A 22,634-nucleotide genomic window follows, 5' to 3' on the forward strand; every position below is an offset into this window, starting at 1 on the left:
CCTCCGTGTTTCACAGTAGGGATGGTGGACCTTTCATCAGCGATCCACCTCCATGTTTCACAGTTGGGATGGTGGACCTTTCATCAGCGACCCACCTCCGTGTTTCACAGTAGGGATGGTGGACATTTCATTATAGGCCTTGTTGTCTCCTCTCCAAATGTAGTGTTTATGGTTGTGGCCAAAAAGCTCCATTTTGGTCTCATCCCTCCAAATTACTTTCTGGCAGAAGGTTTGGGTCTTGTCTCTGTGTTTGGTGTATTATAAGAGGATACTTTGTGACATTTGTGTAGTAATGACTTTCTTCTGGAGACTCGACCATGCAGCCCATCTTTCTTCTAGTGTCCCCTTATTGTGCATCTTGTACAGCCACACCCCATGTTCTCAGAGAGTCCTGTATTTCACCTGAACTTATTTGTGGGATTTTCTTTGCATCCTAAACAATTCTCCTGGCAGTTGTGGCTGAAATTTTAGTCGGTCTCCCTGACCGTGGTTTGGTGTCACCAGAACCCCTAATTTCCACACCTTGATTAGAGTTTGAACACTGCAGATCGGCATTCTCAATTCCTTGGATATCTTTTTATATCCCTTTCCTGTTTTATACAGTTCAACTACCTTTTCCCTCAGATCCTTTGCCAATTCTTTTTGCTTTCCCCCATGACTCAGAATCCAGAAACATCAGTGCAGCACTGGATGAAAGATGCAAGGGTCTGTCAGGAGTCCAGAAGCTCATTGACCCTTTTATACACACACACTGATTACAAGCAAACAGATCCCAGGTGAGGATGGTGACCCTTAATAGCCATTCAAACCCCTTTGTGTCACCTTGTGTGCGTTTTATCAGGCCAAAATTACCGGGGTATGTAAACTTTTGCTCAGGGTCATTTGGGGAGTTTCTGGTGTGATTATGATATAAAAAGAGTAAAGACAGTTGATTTGATAATAAATGGCTTTAGCAAAAAACACTGGCCCGGATTCAGAAAGAATTGCGCTCTATTTGCGGAGGCGCAGGGCAACGATTTTGCCCTGCGCCCACGCAAATATTTTGTGCTGCCCTCGATTCACGGAGCAGTAGCTCCGTAAATTGCGAGGGCGTGCCGGCAAAATTGCCCGGCGTAAGCGCGCGCATTGTAAATGATCCCGCCGGGGGCGGGAATCATTTAAATTAGGCGCGCTCCCGCGCCGAGCGTAGAGCGCATGCTCCGTCGGTAAACTTTCCCGACGTGCATTGCGGCAAATGACGTCGCAAGGACGTCATTTGCTTCAAAGTGAACGGCGTCCAGCGCCATTCACGATTCACTTACGCAAACAACGTAAAATTCGAACGTCGCAACGCGGGAACGCCGGGTATAGTTTAGCATTGGCTGCCCCTGCTATTAGAAGGGGCAGCCTTACGCTAAACACGCCGTACGGAAACGACGTAACTTGCGTACGCAGGGGGCGCAACATTGTGAATCGGCGTAAGTATGCAATTTGCATACTATACACTGATCACAATGGGAGCGCCCCCTAGCGGTCATCGCAAGAATGCAGCCTAAAATCTGCGTGGCATAAGAGCCACGCAGATTTTAGGCTGCAGTCGGCGTAACGAGTTCTCTGAATCAGGAGAACTCGTTACGCCGGCGCAAGTCAGCAATTGCGCTGCATAACTATGGTTACGCAGGCGCAATTGCTTACTGAATCTGGGCCAGTGACCATGAGTGAAAGAAAGGTTTTTGTGTTTTTATTCATATTCTCTAAAAAATGGCCAAGAAATCTGAAATTCTGCCCCGGGGTATGTAAACTTATGAGCACAACTATATATATATATATATATATATACAGGGGGGGGGTCACTCACTAAGGAGAAGGCGCAGCACCAGATCATACATTAATTGATGCGCCGGAAAATCGTTAATTGAATCCGCACTTTCAATTAACGATTTACCGGCGCGCCAATTAATCTATGACCCGGCGCTGCGCCTTCTCCTCGGCGAGTGACCCCCGACGTCACTCTAATCAAAGACACTTTAAGTTGAACTTACATTAATTAGAACGGTCTGCCTCTACGCTATAATAGTTTAGAAAAAACGTTACCCTTTATCAATTAAAAGCCGTCCCTGGTATCCAATCCGTGACTTTACCTATGCTAAGAGGATATCATCAGTCTGCTGCAGGCAGGAGGAAGCATTTCCCCAGTCTCTCCCTCCCCCCGATCAGACTGCACATTGTAACTTTAATTTGTGTCATCTCTGAGCCGGTGTTTTGTCGAGATGGTTCCCCTATCGGATAGGGTCCGACCACGACTGCGCAGGCGCCGTGCTTGCGCAGTCTATGGAAATCCCGAACAGCTATTTGCCAGCTGTGAATGGAGCATGCGCAACGAGCAATGAACACTGCGCTCGCTCACGATGCTCGGGGCTGGGTATACACACCCCCTCCGCTCGCTCTATGCAGCAAGGGGCGGATACTTTTCTCTAAGGGGCGGACAGGGCCGCCATCAGGGGGTACAGGCAGTACACCTGTAAGGGGCCCGGAAGTCCCCAGGGCCTAGATGGCAACCCCCTTTTATTTATTTTTGTAAGGGGCCCAGATGGCAACCCCCCTTTTTTATGGACCCTTCCCTTCAGCACAGACCCCCCGATTCTGCACAGATTGACCCCCCCTTCAGCACAGACCCCCCCATTCTGCACAGACCCCTCCATTCAGCACAGATGGACCCCTCCCTTCAGCACAGACCCCCCCCCATTCCGCACAGACCCCCCTTTAGCACAGATGGACTCCCCCTTCAGCACAAACTCCCCCTTCAGCACAGACGGACCCCCCCCCCCCTACCCCCATCCCATTCAGTACCTCAGATCAGCCATCAGCGCGGCACATCAGGTTCCCTCCTGTGTACACATAAACACTGGAGGGGGAGGCGGCTTCACTCAGCTCGCTGTGCCTGTGTGACATCCGGCCCGGGACCGCTCAGACAGCCTGAGACTCTTCATCACCTTCTCGATTTACCAGGGGGGTCAATTGCCCCCCCTTGCCCTATGGAGCCCATGAACAGGTACAATAGGTTGATGAGTACTTTGTGTTGATCTCTGGCTTCCTGACATGAAGTAGGAGACCCCGCCTCACGCCCGGTGACCCCAATCCGTATTATTATACAAACGCACGCCTCGCCGTTCACCCCTAATGGTAGGTTTTCCTCCTATACAGTTTGGATGCTGCGAGGAATATTCAGCTTGGTTGCTATAGACATAACCCCCATTGCCCCCCCCCCCCCCCACGTACAGGACACAGGTCCGTGCCCATGGAAGCACGCAGTGGAAGCGGCGCAGATGTGCCGCAATCACACTGTGAAGGACTTTCAGAGGACTCCCTCATTAATCTGCCTGGATACCGACCCCCCATCAGGCGGCTCTGCCCGCGCCGCTCATTAAAGACTTCACTACACGCTTCTAATTGGGATCAGAGGGTCGATCCGTAGGAAGAGAAGATCTCTCTGCCAATCGCACGCCGACCGTCTCCTATGGATACGACGGGTCATCCCTCCCAGAGTTCCCCAATATGGGACCCGAGTCCATTATAAAATATTCACCAAATATTACATTATTGTTTCCAATATTAGAGATCAGACTTCTGCTTCTACAATAAGGGCCCTTTCACACTGGGGCATTTTTCAAGCGCTTTAGCGTTAAAAAAAGCACCTGTTAAATGCCTGAAAGAAGCTGCATCTGCAATCCCAATGTGAAAGCTCGAGTGCTTTCACACTAAAGCGCCTGAAAAACACCCCAGTGTGAAAGTGGTCTTAGCGTTAAAAAAAGCGCCTGAAAGAAGCTGCATCTGCAATCCCAATGTGAAAGCCTGAGTGCTTTCACACTGAGGCGCTGAGCTGGCAGGGCGTCAAAAAAAGTCCTTCATGCAGCTTCTTTGCAGCGCTTTAGGAGCGGTTAATACACCGCTCCTAAAGCCCCCTTCCCATTGAGGAAGCTTTTTTTAACGCCAAAGCGCCTGAAAAGCGCCTCAGTGTGAAAGGGGTCTTAGCAGCGCTTTACCAGCGTTTTTCGGGCGCTGGCAGTGTGAAAGGCCTCTGAAAGCACTTGGGCTTTCACATTGGGATTGCAGATGAGGCTTCTTTCAGGCGCTTTACAGGCTTTTTTTAAACGCCAAAGCGCCTAAAAAACGCCCGAAAAACGCCCCAGTGTGAAAGGGGTCTAAGAAATGTTTCTATTCAGACCAATCAGATCCACAGGAAATATGAAATGTCCGGATTACATTGTAACACTCAGAAATGTAACAATGTAGTAAAAGGGAAGTGCAATTGTTATACTGTATCTGTGTGAATGGGATCAGTCTGATTGCTCTGTGTATAGTAGCTGGGGAGTGCCGGCCTGATCAAGGGGTAAATTATTAACCACTTAAGGACCGCCTCCTGCACGTATACGTCGGCAGAATGGCGCGGCTGGGCACAAGCACGTACCTGTACGTCTTCTTTAAGTGCCCAGTCCGGCGGCGATCGGGTCCCGCGATCAGTCCTCCGGAGCTGAAGAACGAGGAGAGCTGTGTGTAAACACACCTTCCCCGTTCTTCACTGTGGCGCCGTCATCGATCGTGTGTTCCCTGATATAGGGAAAGACGATCACTGACATCACACATCCAGCCCCGCCCCCCTACAGTTAGAAACACAGATGAGGTCACACTTAACCCCTTCAGCGCCCCCTAGTGGTTAACTCCCAAACTGCCATTGTCATTTTCACAGTAATCAGTGCATTTTTATAGCATTTTTTTTGCTGTGAAAATGACAATGGTCCCAAAAATGTGTCAAAATTGTCCGATGTGTCCGCCATAATGTCGCGGTCACGGAAATGAGCCGTGACCCCATGTAAATGAAACGCTGATCGTACAGCGCATGTGCGTGCATGCTCAGTATCACGTCGAATTTACTCCCTAAGATACGCCGGCTCAATGCCTGTGACGTGAACGTAACCTACGCACAGCCCCATTCACGTACGACTTACGTAAACGACGTAAAAAGATCCGCTTGTTCCGACGTCCATACTTTGCATTGGCTGCGTCTCATATAGCAGGGGTAACTTTACGCCGGACGTAAGCCTAACGTAAACGGCGTAGCGGGCGCAAGTACGTTCGTGAATCGGCGTATCTACCTAATTTACATATTCGACGCGGAAATCGACGGAAGCGCCCCTTGCGGCCAGCGTAAATATGCACCCCCAACATACGACGGCGTAGGAGACTTACGCCGCTCGTATCTTGGCCAAATTTATGCGTAACTGATTCTAAGAATCAGGCGCATAGATACGACGGCGCACGTTTGGACTTACGACGGCGTACGCGGAGATACGCCGTCGTAAGTCCTTTGTGAATCTGGGCCATAGTGTATATTGTGACAATAGGAGTCTGTCATCTCCCCGGTTATTTGGTTTTCTCTGAACTTTGTTACATTGTTGCTTTTTCTGTTCTTCTGATTATTCTCCATAAAATGATACAATCTTTCAAACTATGAACTAAAGTACATTGATCGACACCTTAAAAGTACCCCCCCCCCCCCTGTGAATGTGTGTAATTCAGGTACAACCCCCCCCCCCCCCCCCCAGATTCTACTAATCTCCCGTTGGTCCTTCCACAGGTCCCGATTTGCAGCCTGTCGGACCTGATGCTCTGCGGGATGGGCGCCTGCAGCAGGAAGGCTCTGACACTACTCAGCAGCGTGTTCGCCGTCTGCAGCCTGGGGCTTCTGGGGGTCGCTGTCAGCACCGATTACTGGCTCTACCTGGAGGAGGGGATCATCCTGCCGCAAAACCAGAGCACCGAGATCAAAATGTCCCTCCATTCCGGACTGTGGAGGGTCTGCTTCCTGGCAGGTAAGTGTACAATAACCCTACACACCGGCCCAACCGCCATTGTATCCAGCTGGACTATGGTCAGGACCGTACACAAAGACTGAGAGAGCAATGGACTATGGTCAGGAGAGGAATGGACTATGGTCAGGAGAGGAATGGACTATGGTCAGGAGAGTAATGGAGTAGGGTCAGGAGAGGAATGGACTATGGTCAGGAGAGGAATGGACTATGGTCAGGAGAGGAATGGACTATGGTCAGGACCGTACACAAAGACAGAGGAATGGACTATGGTCAGGACCGTACACAAAGACTGAGAGGAATGGACTATGGTCAGGACCGTACACAAAGACCGATAGGTAGATTCACAGACGCCGCCGCAACTTTAAGGCAGCGTAGCGATATCGTATTTACGCTACGCCGCCTTAAAGTGCTGTATTCACAAAGTACTTGCCTCCTAACTTACGGCGGCGTGGTGTAAATAGGGCCGGCGTAAGCGCGCCCAATTCAACCGTACATAAAGACAGAGGAATGGACTATGGTCAGGACCGTACACAAAGACAGGGAGGAATGGACTATGGTCAGGAGAGGAATGGACTATGGTCAGGGCCGTACACAAAGACAGAGGAATGGACTATGGTCAGGAGAGGAATGGACTATGGTCCGGAGAGGAATGGACTATGGTCAGGAGAGGAATGGACTATGGTCAGGAGAGGAATGGACTATGGTCAGGAGAGGAATGGACTATGGTCAGGAGAGGAATGGACTATGGTCAGGAGAGGAATGGACTAGGGTCAGGAGAGGAATGGACTAGGGTCAGGAGAGGAATGGACTAGGGTCAGGAGAGGAATGGACTAGGGTCAGGAGAGGAATGGACTATGGTCAGGAGAGGAATGGACTATGGTCAGGAGAGGAATGGACTATGGTCAGGGGAGGAATGGACTATGGTCAGGAGAGGAATGGACTATGGTCAGGAGAGGAATGGACTATGGTCAGGACCGTACACAAAGACAGAGGAATGGACTATGGTCAGGACCATACACAAAGACAGAGGAATGGACTATGGTCAGGAGAGGAATGGACTAGAGTCAGGAGAGGAATGGACTAGGGTCAGGAGAGGAATGGACTAGGGTCAGGAGAGGAATGGACTATGGTCAGGAGAGGAATGGACTATGGTCAGGAGAGGAATGGACTATGGTCAGGAGAGGAATGGACTATGGTCAGGAGAGGAATGGAGTAGGGTCAGGAGAAGAATGGACTAGGGTCAGGAGAGGAATGGACTAGGGTCAGGAGAGGAATGGACTATGGTCGGGAGAGGAATGGACTATGGTCAGGAGAGGAATGGACTATGGTCGGGAGAGGAATGGACTATGGTCAGGAGAGGAATGGACTATGGTCAGGAGAGGAATGGACTATGGTCAGGAGAGGAATGGACTATGGTCGGGAGAGGAATGGACTATGGTCAGGAGAGGAATGGACTATGGTCAGGAGAGGAATGGACTATGGTCGGGAGAGGAATGGACTATGGTCAGGAGAGGAATGGACTATGGTCAGGAGAGGAATGGACTATGGTCAGGAGGACCGTACACAAAGACAGGGAGGAATGGACTATGGTCAGGAGAGGAATGGACTATGGTCAGGAGAGGAATGGACTATGGTCAGGAGAGGAATGGACTATGGTCAGGAGAGGAATGGACTATGGTCAGGGGAGGAATGGACTATGGTCAGGAGAGGAATGGACTATGGTCAGGAGAGGAATGGACTATGGTCAGGACCGTACACAAAGACAGAGGAATGGACTATGGTCAGGACCATACACAAAGACAGAGGAATGGACTATGGTCAGGAGAGGAATGGACTAGAGTCAGGAGAGGAATGGACTAGGGTCAGGAGAGGAATGGACTAGGGTCAGGAGAGGAATGGACTATGGTCAGGAGAGGAATGGACTATGGTCAGGAGAGGAATGGACTATGGTCAGGAGAGGAATGGAGTAGGGTCAGGAGAAGAATGGACTAGGGTCAGGAGAGGAATGGACTAGGGTCAGGAGAGGAATGGACTATGGTCGGGAGAGGAATGGACTATGGTCAGGAGAGGAATGGACTATGGTCAGGAGAGGAATGGACTATGGTCAGGAGGACCGTACACAAAGACAGGGAGGAATGGACTATGGTCAGGAGAGGAATGGACTATGGTCAGGAGAGGAATGGACTATGGTCAGGAGAGGAATGGACTATGGTCAGGAGAGGAATGGACTATGGTCGGGAGAGGAATGGACTATGGTCAGGAGAGGAATGGACTATGGTCAGGACCGTACACAAAGACAGAGAGGGATGATAAAAGGAGCCCCCTTATGTCCAGCTCTGTAGTCTTTTTCCGGGACCTCTGTGGTGTCCCCTGTGTCCTCCGTACTGCGGGATCCACAGGGACTGGCGCGGTGCCAGGCCTCCCTCTATGTGACCCGGTTACTGGGGTATTTTTAGCTCCATTATAATTTATAGAGCGGACGGTCGGAGAAGTCGGAGCTCCACAATGAATGAGATTCCACGCCGGGAAGACGTCTCCTTCCATTCACTGAAACCTTCTAACCACGAAATTATGGACAACCTTCAAAGTGAACCTGTCATGTCAGAGCCCGACTTCTTTTCAGGGAGTCTCTGACCCGGAACACTTACTGGAGGGGTCGGGAGACCCAACTTCACCGGCCCTAAGCTTCTTCACCGAGGTGGTGAGAGGCAAAGTGCTCGTAATCCTCAGACATGAAATCTGAACAAAGCCTATCTCTCTATACTGTGTAGTGTATCAGTCCAGAGCACTAAGTGTCATTTCTCTCTGCTGCTTCCTTCCTTTAATATCTGCAGGAGTCACTTCTTCCACGTTTTCCTGACACTAAGATACCAGAATAAAGGGAACGCAATGTCCTACAGCTGTGATCAAAGGTTTCCCTCTGCCGTAGTGGTGGCCTGCGCATTGTGGCCCCCCCCCCCCAACACCTTCTAAGCCCTCCCTACCGATGCACCCAACCCCTTTTCGGATGCCGGGCGCATGAATTACTATGGCGGGGATAAGCGCGGGGGGGGGGGGTGTATTTTGAAGCACCTGATTAGAGTAACCTTACGCCGGAAAAAGCCTTGCGCAAACGACGTAAAATAATCCGCCGGGCGCACGTACGTTTCTGAATCGGCGTATCCAGCTCATTTGCATATTCTACGATGAAATCGACGGCAGCGCCACCTAGCGGCCAGCGTAAATATGCACCCTAAGATACGACGCCAGTCGGATCTTAGCCTAATTTCGGCGTATCTTGCTTTCTGAATACAGAAAGAAGATACGCCGGCGCAGATTTGAATTTACGCGGCATATCAATAGATACGCCGGCGTAAATTCTTTCTGAATCTAGCCCAATGAGTTTGTTATCTCTCACATGGATGCACTGAGAAGGCTGGATATTGAGCCATGGTGGAGCAGAAAAGAACTGTCAAAATGACCTGCGTAACAAGGTAATGAACTTTATTAAGATCGAAAAGGCTATAAAAAGATATCCAAAGCCTTGAATATGCCAGTCAGTGCTGTTCAATCATTTATTAAGAAGTGGAAAGGTCTCTTGATACCATGCCAAGGTCAGTAAGACCAGTGGTTCTAACCCTGTCCTCAAGTACCCACAACAGGCCATGTTTTGGGAATTTCTCTTAGATAAAATAGCCGTCCAAAATACCAAGCCATTGATTTCCGATTTGAAGCACCTCAGAAAACCCCCCACAGGCAACCTCAGAGGTGGCCCATCCATTGTGGGCACACGGGCGCCGCCTCTCCTATCCACCGCCACCGCCGCCGCCGCCCTCAATTAGATCCATGTGCCCAGCCCCTTTCAGGACTGAATTCCTGCGGCGGGGGTGTTTTTTTAAGCACCCGATTATGAATATTCACTGCTGCAACACTGATCCTCCTCCCAGCCAATCACCCGACTGGCTGAAAGGACAGGCGATCCTATTGGATGCCTAGGAGGAGGGGAGGAGATGCTCTGCGGAAGCGAGGAGAAGACACAAGAGCCGCTGCCCGATGCCTGCTTCACCCTAATGTCCGCTGATGCCAGATCCCTGCCAATGCCCCAATCCTTGCCGATGCCCAGATCCCTGCCAATGCCCCGTTTCCCGCCGATGCCCGATCCCTGCCGATGCCCAGATCCCCGCCGCTGCCCCGATCCCTGCCAATGCCCCGATCCCCGCCGCTGCCCCAATCCCCGCCAATGCCCCGTTTCCCGCAGATGCCTGATCCCTGCCGATGCCCCGATCCCCGCCGCTACTCAATTCCTGCCGATGCCCTGATCCCTGCCGCTGCCTGATCCCTGCCGATGCCCCGATCCCCGCCGCTACTCAATTCCTGCCGATGCCCTGATCCCTGCCGCTGCCTGATCCCTGCCGATGCCCCGATCCCTGCCGCTACCCAATTCCTGCCGATGCCCTGATCCCTGCCGATGCCTTGATCCCTGCCGCTGCCTGATCCCTGCCGATGCCCCGATCCCTGCCGCCGCCCGATCCCTGCCGATGCCCTGATCCCTGCCACTGCCCGATCCCTGCCAATGCCCCGATCCCCGCCGATGCCCCGATCCCCGCCGATGCCCAGATCCCTGCCGATGCCCAGATCCCCACCGCTGCCCGATCCCCGCCGATGCCTCGTTCCCCGCCGATGTCCCGATCCCTGCCGATGCCCAGATCCCCGCCGCTGCCCCGATCCCTGCCACTGCCCAATCCCTGCCAATGCCCCGTTTCTCGCGATGCCTGATCCCTGCCGATGCCCCGATCCCCGCCGCTGCCCAATGCCTGCCGAATGCCCTGATCCCTGACGATGCCCAGATCCCTGCCGATGCCCGATCCCTGCCGATGCCTCGTTTCCCGCCGATGCCCCGATCCCTGCCGATGCCCCGATCCCCACCGCTTTTGCTGGTAGGTGTCCCTCATTTCTATCTCAAAAAGTTGGGAGGCGTGCAATCAGCATGGAGCACGAGATTTGCTGAGTGCAAAAATGTAGCTTTGTCTTAACAGAGGGAGTGTCGGAACCTCGGCATAGAGACCACTGCTTTCACACAGAGAGAGCAAGGGTCCTTCTCTGCAGCATGCTGGCAGATGACAGGTTTTTCTGCTCAGGCTGTGGCTGCTTTGTATGAAAATGAAGTGTTAGACAGTGAACACCTTGGCCCAGATTCTCAAAGGGCTTACGACGGCGCAACGCCATGTACGCCGCCGTAAGTCCTAATCTGACCCGTCGTATCTATGCGCCTGATTCTTAGAATCAGTTACGCATAGATATCCATTAGATCCGACAGGCGTAATGCTCTTACGCTGTCGGATCTTAAATGCATTTTTTTTCACCGCTAGGTGTCGCCTCCGTCGTTTTTCCCGTCGTGTATGCAAATTAGCAAAATACGCAAATTCCCGAACGTACGCGCGGTCGACGCAGTGAAGTTACGACGTTTACGTTAGATTTGCGATGCGTAAAGTTGCCCCTGCTATATGAGGGGCAACCAATGTTAAGTATGGCCGTCGTTCCCGCGTCGAAATTTAAAAATTTACGTCGTTTGCGTAAGTCGTCCGTGAATGGGGCTGGACGCCACGTCGAAACCAATGACGTCCTTGCAACGTCATTTAGCGCAATGCATGTCGGGAAATTTTAGGGACGGCGCATGCGCATTACGTTCGGCGCGGGAACGCGCCTAATTTAAATGCTCCACGACCCCTACCATTTGAATTAGGCGTGCTTGCGCCGGGGGATTTACGCTACGCCGCCGCAACTTTACAGGCAAGTTCTTTGTGAATAAAGCACTTGCCTGAAAAACTTGCGGCGGCGTAACGTAAATGACATACGTTACGCCGCCGCAGTTTTACACCCATCTACGAGAATCCGGCCCCTTGTATTTTGTTGCACCCCCAGAATCCATTGGATGTTGAGTTTTATCATGTTGTGTCTGTCCTCTGCCAGGTGAAGAACAAGGGCGATGCTTCACCATCGAGTATGTGATGCCCATGAACGTCCAGATGACATCAGAGTCCACCATCAGCGTGCTGAGTGAGTCAAAGAGAATCCAATATAAACCTTTTCCATAGTAATCGATCGATCGCAGGTTCGATCATCCCAGCCATATAAATGTATTATGAATGCGGACGGGTGAGGATGAAAGAATTCAGGAAAAAAAAAGTGCAACATTGTTATAAAAAGAGAAACAAATACAAATACTCAGCTAGGTGTGCGCAGTATAGATCTGATGCTGCATCTGTCCCCCCTCCCCCACCTCCGCACTGAGAACTGAGCGATCAAACACCGCACTCTGAGCATGAAGCAATCACTGGGGTGGATTCAGGTACAATTTGCGCCCTCTTATGGAGGCGCAGCGTACCGTTTTGCCGCTGCGCCTCCGTAAATTACCTGCGCTACGCTTGATTCACGGAGCAGTAGCTCCGTAATTTGCGTGAACGCTCCGGAAAACTGCCCGGCGTAAGCGCGCGTAATTTAAATGATCCCATAGGGGGCGTGGATCATTTGAATTAGGCGCGTTCCCGCACCAAGCGTAGTGCGCATGCTCCGTCGGGAAACTTTCCCGACGTGCATTGTGGCAAATGACGTCGCAAGGACGTCATTTGCTTCAAAGTGAACGTAAATGGCGTCCAGCGCCATTCACGATTCACTTACGCAAACGACGTTAAATTTTAAATTCGCGACGCGGAAACTAGGGGTATACTTAGCATTGGCTGCCCCTGCTAATAGCAGGAGCAGCCTTACGCGGAACCCGACGAACGGAAACGACGTAAAATGCGTACGCAGGGCTCGCGTAGGGTTGTGAATCGGCGTTAGTATGCAATTTGCATACTATACACTGAGCACAACGGGAACGCCCCCTAGCGGCCATCGCAAGAATGCAAACTAAGATATGCGGGCATAAGGAGCCTTATGCCGCGCAGATCTTAGGCTGCAGTCGGCGTATCGAGGTTCCTGAATCAGGAGCATTCGAGACGCCGGCGCAAGTAAGCAATTGCGCTGCGTAACTATGGTTACGCAGACGCAATTGCTACCTGAATCTAGCCCAAGTTCTCTCCAGATCCCGGAAAGGCTGAGTGATGTCAGCTGACAGAGGAGTCCCGCTGTTGGCTGAATACGTCAATGAAGTGCACTCTTGTGATCCCCAGGAGAAGCACAGCCAGAAGCAGTGGCGGCCACTCCATTAGGGGCGCTGGAGCACCGCCCCCTCTATCCACGGCCGCCACCCCCATGCTATTTTCACAGGACACCGCCACCCCCCCCCCCCCCCTATTCATGCGTCCAGGCCCCTTTCAGGACGCCGGGTGCATGAATTACAGCGGTGGGGGGGTAATTTTATGAAGCACCTGATTAGAGCCAGAGGTTCTCAAAGGCTTCAAAACAGATTGGGCTCATGGCGCCAGGAGCCCCACCCGGGTGTTACAAAAGCGAATGAATATTCGCTATTGAAAAACTGATCCCCGTTTTCCAATTGGCCCGAAAAGAGAAGAGTCCCAATTGGCTGCTGAGGAGGGAGGAAGTCACTGCGATGCCCCTGGAGAGCAGGGGAAGGGAAAGCCATCGCCGCCGCCAAGCAAGGGAAGTAAGTGCTGCCCACCATAGCTAGGGAAAGTGCACCAAACCCACCCGACCGACTGAACAGGGGGAGGGGGTCACTTTTTGACCCCCCAAAAACATGACCACCGTCCGCCACTGGCCAGAAGAGCTTTGCCCATACTTCCCCTTGTATGTTTTGGGATGGGATGTAAGCCTGGGGGGGAGGGGATTTGTGGAAGTAGGGACGATTGGGGGGTATTTGTGCTAGGAAGGGGGTATTTGTGCTAGGAGGGGGGTATTTGTGCTAGGAGCTGGATTTGGAATGGGGGGGCATGTGTATTTGGAGGGGAAAAGTGAAGGGTACTAGGAGGGGTAATGTTTTTGGGGGGGGGGGCATTTGGGGAATGGAGGGGGCATAGATTTGTGCACCGGGGGAATGTGTATTCGGAGGGGAAATTTGAGCGATAGGAGATTTGTGTTAGGAGGAGAATTTTTTTTTGGGGGGGGATTTTTGCTAGTAGGGATGATTGGGGTGGTTTGTGCTAGGAGGAGGAGGATTTGGAGTGGGGGGGAAGGTGTATTCAGAGGGGAAATTTGAGGGGTGGAGGATTTGTACTAGGAGAGGTAAAAAAAATTGGGGGGGGATATGTGGAATGGAGGGGGCAGAGATTTGTGCTGGGAGGGGGCTTTCAGCAGGGGGCAGATTTGGACTGGAAGGGGGGGAATTTATGTTTAGGGGGGGGGCATGTTCTCCCTGAGCTCTAGGTGACCTTGTCCTTGGCACTGGATAAGTGTGGCCCCCTCGGTGATATAAACCAGTACTCCCAGTATATAATCCAAGCTGGGGGGGGGGGGTGGGGAGCGCTCCAATCAGGGACAGCTCTCGGGGTTATGGAAATACTTTCTGAATCTATTTCAGCAGTAAAATCTCCCAAATTTCTCCGGATAGTTTCTCCGATGAGAATTGTTTTTCTCTTCCTCCCCCGACACCTTCTCTGCGGTGAGGGGCCCCGTGTGCCGCCTCCTACGCAGCGAGCCAACATGTGATGGAGGGGTGACTGGAGGTGTCAATGCAATAAATAGCCCAATAATACTCCTCCCCCAATACAACGTTCTCCTTATCCTTCTACCCACCGCAAGATCAGCGCCGATGGGGTGGGGTCCGCACCGGGTGACACCCGCTAGAGGGGTGACACCATCCCGTTTTTTTTGTTGACGTGCCCAGCCTGCCCTGTGCAATCCCAGCCTGCCCTGTACCACCCCAGCCTGCTCTGTGCCACCCCAGCCTGCCCTGTACCACCCCAGCCTGCCCTGTATCACCCAGCCTGCCCTGTACCATCCCAGCCTGCCCTGTACCACCCCAGCCTGCCCTGTACCACCCAGCCTGCCCTGTATCACCCCAGCCTGCCCTGTACCACCCCAAACTTTCCCATGCCACCCCAACTTGCCCTGTGCCACCCTAACTTGCACTATACCACCCCAACCTGCCCAATGTTACCCTAACTTGTCCTGTACCACCCCAAACTTTCCCATGCCATCCCAACTTGCCCTATGCCACCCAAACTTGCACTATACCACCCCAACCTGCCCTGTGCCACCCTAACTTGCCCTATACCACCCCAACCTGCCCTATGCAACCCTAACTTGCCCTATACCACCCCAAACTACCCTATATCACCCCAACATGCTATATACCACCTTACCCTGTCCTATACCACCCCACTACACCAACCTGACACTATACCACTCTATACTACCCTAACCTGCCACTATACTGCCCTATACTACCATTTACAGGGGCTGGTTTGGGGCGCGCCCCGTGCCCCTGCGCTGCCTGCTTGGTGCTGGGCAGCCTAGACAGAGGGGGGGGGGTGACACCATGTTTTACCGCACCGGGTGACACCAACCCTAGTGACGCCACTGGCGCCGATCACATCAGATCCCGATAAGAGTCTGAGATATCACAAAATATATGATCACAGATCCACGTCCTTGTCTGTGCAAAGGCCGATCGCGGCCGCCAGGCTCGTGCACGGGCACCGCAGTGATGCGGCGGGCGCTTCCGCGCCCCCCCCCCCCCAGTGGCTGGAGGAGCCGAGGTCGTCTAAAGACGTCCTCCCGGCAATTGAGAGCCACCTTGTGGCCGTCTTTTGGCAATAGGGAGGATACCAAGTGGTTAAGGGGGCGTGGCAGGGGGTGTGTCCTATGTCTACATACTTTTGCGAATAGGTGCCCCTCGTTCCCATCTCAGAACATTAGGGCCCAAATTCTCGTATCTCGGCGTAAATCTCCGTGGGTGTAGCGTATCTCGTTTACGTTACGCCGCCGCAAGTTTTATGGGCAAGTGCTTTATTCACAAAAAACTTGCCTGTAAAGTTGCGGCGGCGTAGCGTAAATCCTCCGGCGCAAGCCCGCCTAATTCAAATTCGGCGGGTAGGGGGCGTGGATCATTTAAATTAGGCGCGTTCCCGCGCCGATCGTACTGCGCATGCGCCGTCCCTAAAATTTCCCGACGTGCATTGCTCCAAATGATGTCGCAAGGATGTCATTGGTTTCGACGTTAACGTAAATGGCGTCCAGCGCCATTCACGGACGACTTACGCAAACCACGTAAATTTTTAAAATTCGACGCGGGAACCACGGCCATACTTCACATTGGTTGCCCCTCATATAGCAGGGGCAACTTTCCGCATCGCAAATCTAACGTAAACGTTGTATCTTCACTGCGTCGACCGCGCGTACGTTCGGGAATTCGCGTATTTTGCTCATTTGCATACTCGATCGGGAAAACGACGGAGGCGACACCTAGCGGCGAAAAAAAAAATTGCATTTAAGATCCGACGGCGTAAGAGCCCTACGCCTGGCGGATCTAATGGATATCTATGCGTAACTGATTCTAAGAATCAGACGCATAGATACGACGGGCCAGATTAGGACTTACGACGGCGCACATGGCGTTGCGCCGTCGTAAGCCCTTTCAGAATCTGGGCCTAGGGGTGTATCCTCAGTGCATAGACACATTAGATTGGAAAGGGCCACACCCCTTCACAATACGGGAGATCTCATAGGTTGTCCTTTTCTCTTTCCTTCTCTTCGGGGGGTTTCTTGTCGATCTCTTCATAGAAAATCTTCGAATGCGATTCATTCAGAAGGAAAGTTTTCATCGGTATTCTATTCTTCGTTTTTTGTTTTATTTTTGTCTTCCTGCAGAAATGATCCGGTCAGCCACTCCCTTCCCATTGGTCAGCCTCTTCTTTATGTTTATCGGATTTATACTCAACAACGTCGGGCACATCCGGCCCCACCGGACCATCCTGGCCTTCGTGTCGGGGATCTTCTTCATCCTGTCTGGTGAGTTCTTCCCACTTGTGGACGGAGCCTTGAAAAAGTATTCATACCCCTCTATATACAGAGCCTGAAAAAAGTATTCATACCCCTCTATATACAGAGCCTGAAAAAAGTATTCATACCCCTCTATATACAGAGACAGGGAAAAGTATTCATACCCCTCTATACACAGAGCCTGGAAAAAGTATTCATACCCCTCTATATACAGAGCCTGGAAAAAGTATTCATACCCCTCTATAGACAGTGCCTTGAAAAAGTATTCATACCCTTCTATAGACAGGGCCTTGAAAAAGTATTCATACCCCCTTGAAATTTCCCACATTGTTGTCATGTTACAACCAAAAACGTAAATGTATTTTATTGGGATTTTATTGGGATTTTATGTGATAGTATTGTCATCCGGTACGGGGGGAGGGGGGGGGGCAGGAACACGGGATCAATGTCTTGCATACTGGCAGAACAGCGATCTGCCTTGTTTACATAGGCAGACCACCATTCTGCCTTTGTACATAGAGATCAGCAGGTACCTGTGGACATCGAAACTGAAGAACTGGTCCCTCCACTCCGACCAGCACATGATCATCAGAAAGGGGCACAGATAATGGAAAAAAATACACCCCCTAAACTAGTAGGAGCAGCGGAGCGCGGGGGTGTAATTCAGATTTTTTTTTTTATTCTGCACTGACTGTCTTTGAAATTGCCCAAGCCCCTGTTCAAATCCCATCCGAGGACAAAACCAGGGACAGACTTGGTACGGGGACAGTGTCCTCAATCCGGGGACTGTCCCCGGAAACTGGGGATGTCTGGTCACCCTATCCTATTCCAAAACCATGGCCATTAATATTGAGTTGCCCAGGTCCCGTAACATGCCACACATAATATATAACCCCCTGAAGCCTCCCTGTCCCCAGGACAATACCAAACCTAGCACAGCCCTCCTGGTGATGACCTGGTTGTTCCTCAATACACCGATGTTTGCCGGATTCTCTGAATTTTCATGGCAACGTGTTCTTTTCCTCCTCAGGACTGTCCCTGGTGGTCGGCCTGGTCCTCTACATATCCAGCATTAACGATGAGATCCTGAATCGTACAAAAGACTCCGAGACCTACTTCAGTTACAAGTACGGATGGTCCTTTGCGTTTGCCGCTATATCCTTCCTCCTCACAGAGGTAATTATTATTTCCAGGAGGGGCCCTAACGTTTAGCTAACGAAAGGAAAGATTTGAGAAGTCCGTCCAGGGTGAAGACCTCACAGCAGTCCCCCTAATCCATGCGCCCGGCCCCTAATCTACATGCAGGGCACCGGACGCATGGATTTCAATGTTTTTTTTTGAAGCACATGATTAAAGCCTAGGCTCTAATTGGCTGCAAGAAAGGGTGGGCTCGGGGCGCAGAGCACTGCGCCCTGAGCCCACTCAGTTGTGTGATAATAGCAAATTAATATTCGCTATGGTCTTCCCGATTCTCCTCCCAGCCAATCAGGAAGCGGGTCTTAAGACCAGATTGGCTGAGAGAAGAAGCGATCCTATTGGCCACCAAGGGAAGCCGCCATGAAGCCCGAGACGTGGGGTGAAGCTGCTGCCAAGGAAGAGGAGGTGCAGGAAGGAGCCGAAGCTGCCCGTGACCTAGATGGGGTAAGTGCGGGGCTGGTAGGGGGACAAGCAAGGAACCAGGGGGCAGGGGGCTTTGACTGTCCGAACACACAGGGGGTAGCGGAGGGCCGAGGTTGCCTACCCCTGACTTAAACTATCTCATAGCTTTTAACACAAGTGTGGTCATATATATCATCCACTGTATCACAAAAGCAGGCAGGCCCGGTGTGAGCTGGGGAGGGAACCCTGCCTTGGTTTAATCCACATGTTGGTCCCCTTGAAGATCTCAAGTCTTTAAAATGGTTGGAGATCCAGGTGCAGGAGGGAGGGGAATGGGATTATAATCAAATTTTCACAACTTTTACATCTTTTCTTTCACAGAGCGCTGGAGTAATGTCTGTGTACCTCTTCATGAAAAGATACACGGCCGAGGATGCCTACAGACCACATCCAGGCTTCTACAGGCCACGGCTAAGCAACTGTTCTGACTATTCTGGCCAGTTCCTCCACCCCGAGGCTTGGGTAAGGGGTCGAAGTCCTTCTGATATCTCCAGTGAGGCCTCTTTGCAGATGAACTCCAATTACCCCGCCCTCCTCAAATGCCCCGACTACGACCAGATGTCCTCGTCTCCTTGTTGAAAACGGGACCGTGGGCCAAACCCCGAGGCTGTATCGGTGTTCTGCAGGCCGCGCCGACCCTCCAAACATGTCCTCTAGTCCACTCATCGTTTTCCTTATTGCTAAAGAGACAATTGATCTCAACAAACACCTAGCAGAGATGAAAAAAACCTACGTAAGAGGGTTCCTGCAGCCCACTTCTTCCACCATACCAGTTCTGTGCGCTCCAAAAACGCAAACGGCCAGCAGGATCAGCATCGCCACGTTCACCTTCCGAGTCGTCTCTTCTGTTTTCATTGACATGGAATGATATCGGAAGGCCTTGGGAAAGAATGGAGGCCTTCTCATGACTTTCTACACAAGGTTGCCAAGTCCTAAATGGTCGCGTCTTGATATTCGCTTAGCAGTTGTGTTGTAAAATTTGATTCCCTTTTTCAAACTTTTCAGCAGGACGCAGACCGAGACATCAGGAGGCGGAGTCATCCGGCAAACGCTCGTACCGTTTCTTTTTTTCAAAATGGCTTCACCAGCATGGCCGCCGCTGACGCCGTCGTGTAGTAAATCTATATATGTTTAGAAGGGTGTAGAAGTTAGGGATACAAAGGGAACGTCGATGTCTTGTGCACACTTAGGAGGATCTAGAGCCGAGTTCACTGTTGTGTGATCGTTGATGTTAATCCCGTGTGACGTGCAATCCTGGCGGGCCGTGTAGAGATTGTAGCGGGGGAGGATAGATGTTCTCGTAGACTCGTGTAGCAGTTTACTTAAATAAGATCTTGTCAACAAAACTGGTCTTACTCACCAGGTGAAAAGGGGATAAAAGGTTCCCGTTGTATATGAATGTTCATCCTTTATCCTTGCTGAGCTTCTCTACATCAACAACGTTGGGTCCATACTAATATTTGGCCTATGGTCCCGGCCTTGATGGATATGATGAAATCTGTAGGTTTCGGGTGGAATTCAGTAACAGAGATATAGGAGATGAAAATTCCTGGGATACGTCATCCCTGTAGAGTGCAGGTATGTTGCTGTCTGTAGATAGAGGCACCCAGAGATATATTTCTGGAAGAAAGATAGAAGTCACCTTTTGCGAGAAGATCGGAATTTTAACTTTATGGCATTACTTGTGCTCTCCTTGTTTGCCGATCCCCTTCCCTCTCTGGTCCCCACTGACCTCTCTCCAGAGGTGTCGCTAGAAGGGGTGGCTATTGGGGCTATAGCCCCGAGTCTGGGGCCCATAGCCTTGAGTCTCGTGTGCCGGTCCAGAATGTAGGGGTCACAGGGGCGAACTGAGCCGTGGTAGCGCTGGCTCCAGCTACGCCCCGCCTCAACCTAACTCCACTCTTGGTCACTGCTTGACGATAGGGGGCTCTAGCAACCAACGTCAAGGCCGCAACTCCCTTCTTGCCCAGCATTCAAAGTGGAAGCATTCACACCTCCTCCGCACTAGTGCTCGTGGGGCCTGGCCTGGACCGGTTGCAGCGTGGAGTGCAAAACAGCGGCATAAAACAGTTAGGGGGAGGCTGGGCAGCCGGGAAGAGCCCAGGAGGGAGAAAGAGAGAGGACACCGCCACCCTGAGCAGCATCCCCAGCACCTCCCAGGACCTTCAGTCCTCCAACCTACTCTCCCAGCTCACTGTGACTGGAACAGCAAGACAGGCTAGCCGAGGGTGGGCGGGAGGTAGGTGGATGACACATGCCTACCCACACAGATAGGGCTGCAGGCACAGCTAGGGGGTCTCTCATTCCCCCCCTCTCCCTGCCTGCAGTCCTGATGTAAGGGGGAGGCTCTCTGGGGATCCTGATGTAAGGGGGAAGCTCTCTGGGGACCCTGATGTAAGGGGGAAGCTCTCTGGGGACCCTGAGGTCAGGAGGAAGCTCTCTGGGGTCAGGGGGAGGCTCTCTGGGGACCCTAATGTAAGGGGGAGGCCCTCTGGGGATGCTGATGTAAGGGGGAAGCTCTCTGAGGACCCTGATGTAAAGGGAAGGCTTTCTGGGGACCATGATGTAAGGGGGAGGCTCTTTGGGGACCCTAATGTAAGGAAGGGGCTCTCTGGGGAGTCTGATGTAAGGGGGGCTCTCTGGGAATATATATATTGCTCCCACTCTGCAAACCACGTTTGACATTGTTAGTATCTCCTGCTTCAGTCCCCTAGCTCTGCTGATCCTCTTGTTTGCTTATCCTCATCTCTCACTGGTCCCCACTCACCTCCTGCTATATTAGTAGCTAGTTTCTCCTGCTCTGGTCCTCCAGCTCTGCTGATCCTCTTGCTTGCTTATCCTCATCTCTCTCTGGTCCCCACTCACCTCCTGCTATATTGCTTCCACTTTGCACACCACGTGTGACATTGCTATTTTCTTCTGCTCTGGTCCTCCAGCTCTGCTGATCCTCTTGTTGGCTGATCCTCCTCTCTCTCTCTCTCTCTCTCTCTCTCTGGTTCCTGCTTACCATTCTCTATATTGCTCATACACTGCATACCACGTGCACCTATTGGCCTAAACTGATGAAGAAATTTGTTTTTATTATTTATTTATTTTTTGGATATTTATTATAGAAAAAAGTTACAAATATTGTTTTTAAAAATATTGCCGCTCTTTGTTTAGAGCACAAAAAATAAAAACCACAGAGGTGATCAATTACCACCAAAAAAAAGTTCTATTTGTGGGGTAAAAAAATATGTCATTTTGTTTGGGTACAACGCCACACGACCGCTCAATTGTCAGTTAAAGCGCCGCAGTACCGAATCGCAAAATAATGGCCTGGTCATGAACCGCTTCCCATCCCGGCTATTGTAGAATGACGGCCACAAGGTGGCTCTACAATGCCGGGAGGACATCATATGACGATCTTGGGCCTCCCGGACGGTGGGGGGCGTGCTCGCGCATGCCTGCCACGTCACTCGGATGCGCGTGCCTGGCAGCCACAATGTCCGCCTGGTACCCGCGATCGGCATTTACACAGCCAGGGATGTGGATCTCTGTGTGTGTAATGATGGAGTGTAAACACAGAGATCCACTCCCTGTCAGGGAGAGGAGAACGATGGTGTGTCCCTTGTACATAGGGACACCGATCCGTCTCTTCTCCCAGTCAGTCCCCTCCCCTCACAGTAAGAATCACTCCCAGGCAGGGCCGGACTTACCATTGGGCTTGACTGGGCTCAAGCACATGGGCCCTGCCCAATAGGGGGCCCCCAGGAGGAGGAAGCAGGAAGAGCCATGCCGCTGAAGTCCCCTTTAACAACTACGGTCGGCGGCCCCCCCTCAACAACTTTGATCGGCGGCCTCCCCCCCACCACGCAACAACTTTGGTCAGCTCTGATCGGTGGCCCCCCCGATCAACAACTCGGATCCGTGGCAGCCCCCCTCGCTCAACAACTTCGATCAGCTTTGATCTCGGCGGCACCCACCCCCCCCAACAACTTCGACCCCCCGCCCGCTTCTCGGCTCCAGGGGGCCCCCTCAATCAACACTCAAGCCCAGGGCCCCTAAGTCCTGCCCTGCTCCCACATTTAACCCCTTCCTCCCCCCCTAGTGTTAACCCCTTCCCTGCCAGTCACATTTATACAGTAATCAGTGCATTTTTATAGCACTACTCGCTGTATAAATGTGAATGGTCCCAAAAATTTGACAAAAGTGTCCGCCATTATATCGCAGTCCTGACAAAAATCACTGATCGCCGCCATTATT

At 51.8% G+C, this 22,634-nt stretch overlaps 1 protein-coding gene across 1 annotated transcript in view; it reads left to right on the top strand.

Moving 5' to 3' along the window:
• CACNG5 (calcium voltage-gated channel auxiliary subunit gamma 5) overlaps window positions 1-19,086 on the top strand; it is a 42,672-nt gene extending 23,586 nt beyond the window's left edge. The window contains exons 2-6 of the mRNA XM_040330040.1: window positions 5,615-5,849; window positions 11,799-11,885; window positions 16,599-16,739; window positions 17,761-17,906; window positions 18,711-19,086. Of these exons, the coding sequence (XP_040185974.1) occupies window positions 5,615-5,849; window positions 11,799-11,885; window positions 16,599-16,739; window positions 17,761-17,906; window positions 18,711-18,968 (867 nt within the window). The 3' untranslated portion in view covers window positions 18,969-19,086. The remainder of the gene's footprint in view (window positions 1-5,614; window positions 5,850-11,798; window positions 11,886-16,598; window positions 16,740-17,760; window positions 17,907-18,710) is intronic.
• The last annotated feature ends 3,548 nt before the right edge of the window (window positions 19,087-22,634 follow it).

This window comes from Rana temporaria, chromosome 12 (assembly GCF_905171775.1).
Source record: "Rana temporaria chromosome 12, aRanTem1.1, whole genome shotgun sequence".
NCBI classification, from domain to species: Eukaryota; Metazoa; Chordata; class Amphibia; order Anura; family Ranidae; genus Rana; species Rana temporaria.